This window comes from Acanthamoeba castellanii (assembly GCF_000313135.1).
Source record: "Acanthamoeba castellanii str. Neff unplaced genomic scaffold scf7180000084768, whole genome shotgun sequence".
NCBI classification, from domain to species: Eukaryota; Discosea; order Longamoebia; family Acanthamoebidae; genus Acanthamoeba; species Acanthamoeba castellanii.
In genome coordinates this window covers 124,738-125,560 of record NW_004457618.1, presented here as the reverse complement: position 1 = coordinate 125,560, position 823 = coordinate 124,738, and the positions used below count along the sequence as shown (strand labels likewise).

Sequence of the window (823 nt, the reverse complement as noted above, 5' to 3'; positions counted from 1 at the left end):
GGTAAAGGCGCTGTCGCGCACCTACGCGAGGGCCATCGCCGGCACGCCGACCGCGATGAACTTCGACCCGGAGACTGGCGTCTTCCAGCTCACCTATATCCTCAACCTGGTACCACTACTCCTAGCGCCGCCCAACACCCAACACTCTTTTGAACGGTTCGCATCGACACCCGTATGATCAGAAGGTGAGCCAGCCCACGGAGATCTACCTCAACGAGGAGTACTACTACGCCAACGGCTACGTCGTCTCCGTCGTGCCGAGCCAAAGTACGAAGCCTGCCCCTCTGCCCAATACGCGGGTACTCTCCGCGTAGCTCACCGCCTCTCGTTGCCGCTTCCTCTCTATTTCCTCTGCGCGCAGTCGTGCAAGCCAAGTCGCCGGGCAAGAACCTCGTGTGGGTGTACGCCCTTCCGACAGCCACCGACGGCGCCACCATCACCGTCACCATCAGCCCCAAGTGAGCATTCCGCTTCCCCCCTTTCTTTTAGAATAGAATTAATAAAAAAATAGAATGACAAAAATGGACAATTTATAGATTCAATAAATAAATAAATAAATAAATAAACTCAAACCCCGCAGGGCTTGAATCAGAAGAAGAGGGCAGAGATGGCGGCGAGCAGGAAAGAGGTGGGCGCGGCGGCGGCCGAGGTCTGCACGGACGCGCCGTAGGCCGGGTAGTTGTTGCTCTGGGGCACGGACAGGCACAGGTGGTCGTTGGGACAGGCCTGGTTGGCCTGGTTGTCGCCCACCGCGCGCTTCTTGTTGGCGGCGCCGCACCAGCCCTTGGTGGCCTCGCAGGTGAGGCCCGCCGGCAGGTCGATG

The 823-nt window shown here is 58.8% G+C and overlaps 1 protein-coding gene across 1 annotated transcript; it reads left to right on the top strand.

Annotated features, from left to right (window-relative positions):
- Positions 1-55: 55 nt before the first annotated feature.
- Positions 56-462, top strand: ACA1_251920 (uncharacterized protein; the record flags this gene model as incomplete). The annotated part of the gene is made up of 3 exons (XM_004367487.1): positions 56-109; positions 183-267; positions 362-462. The coding sequence occupies 3 exons, from the start codon at positions 56-58 to the stop codon at positions 460-462; spliced, it is 240 nt and encodes a 79-aa protein (XP_004367544.1).
- Between the last annotated feature and the right edge of the window lie 361 nt (positions 463-823).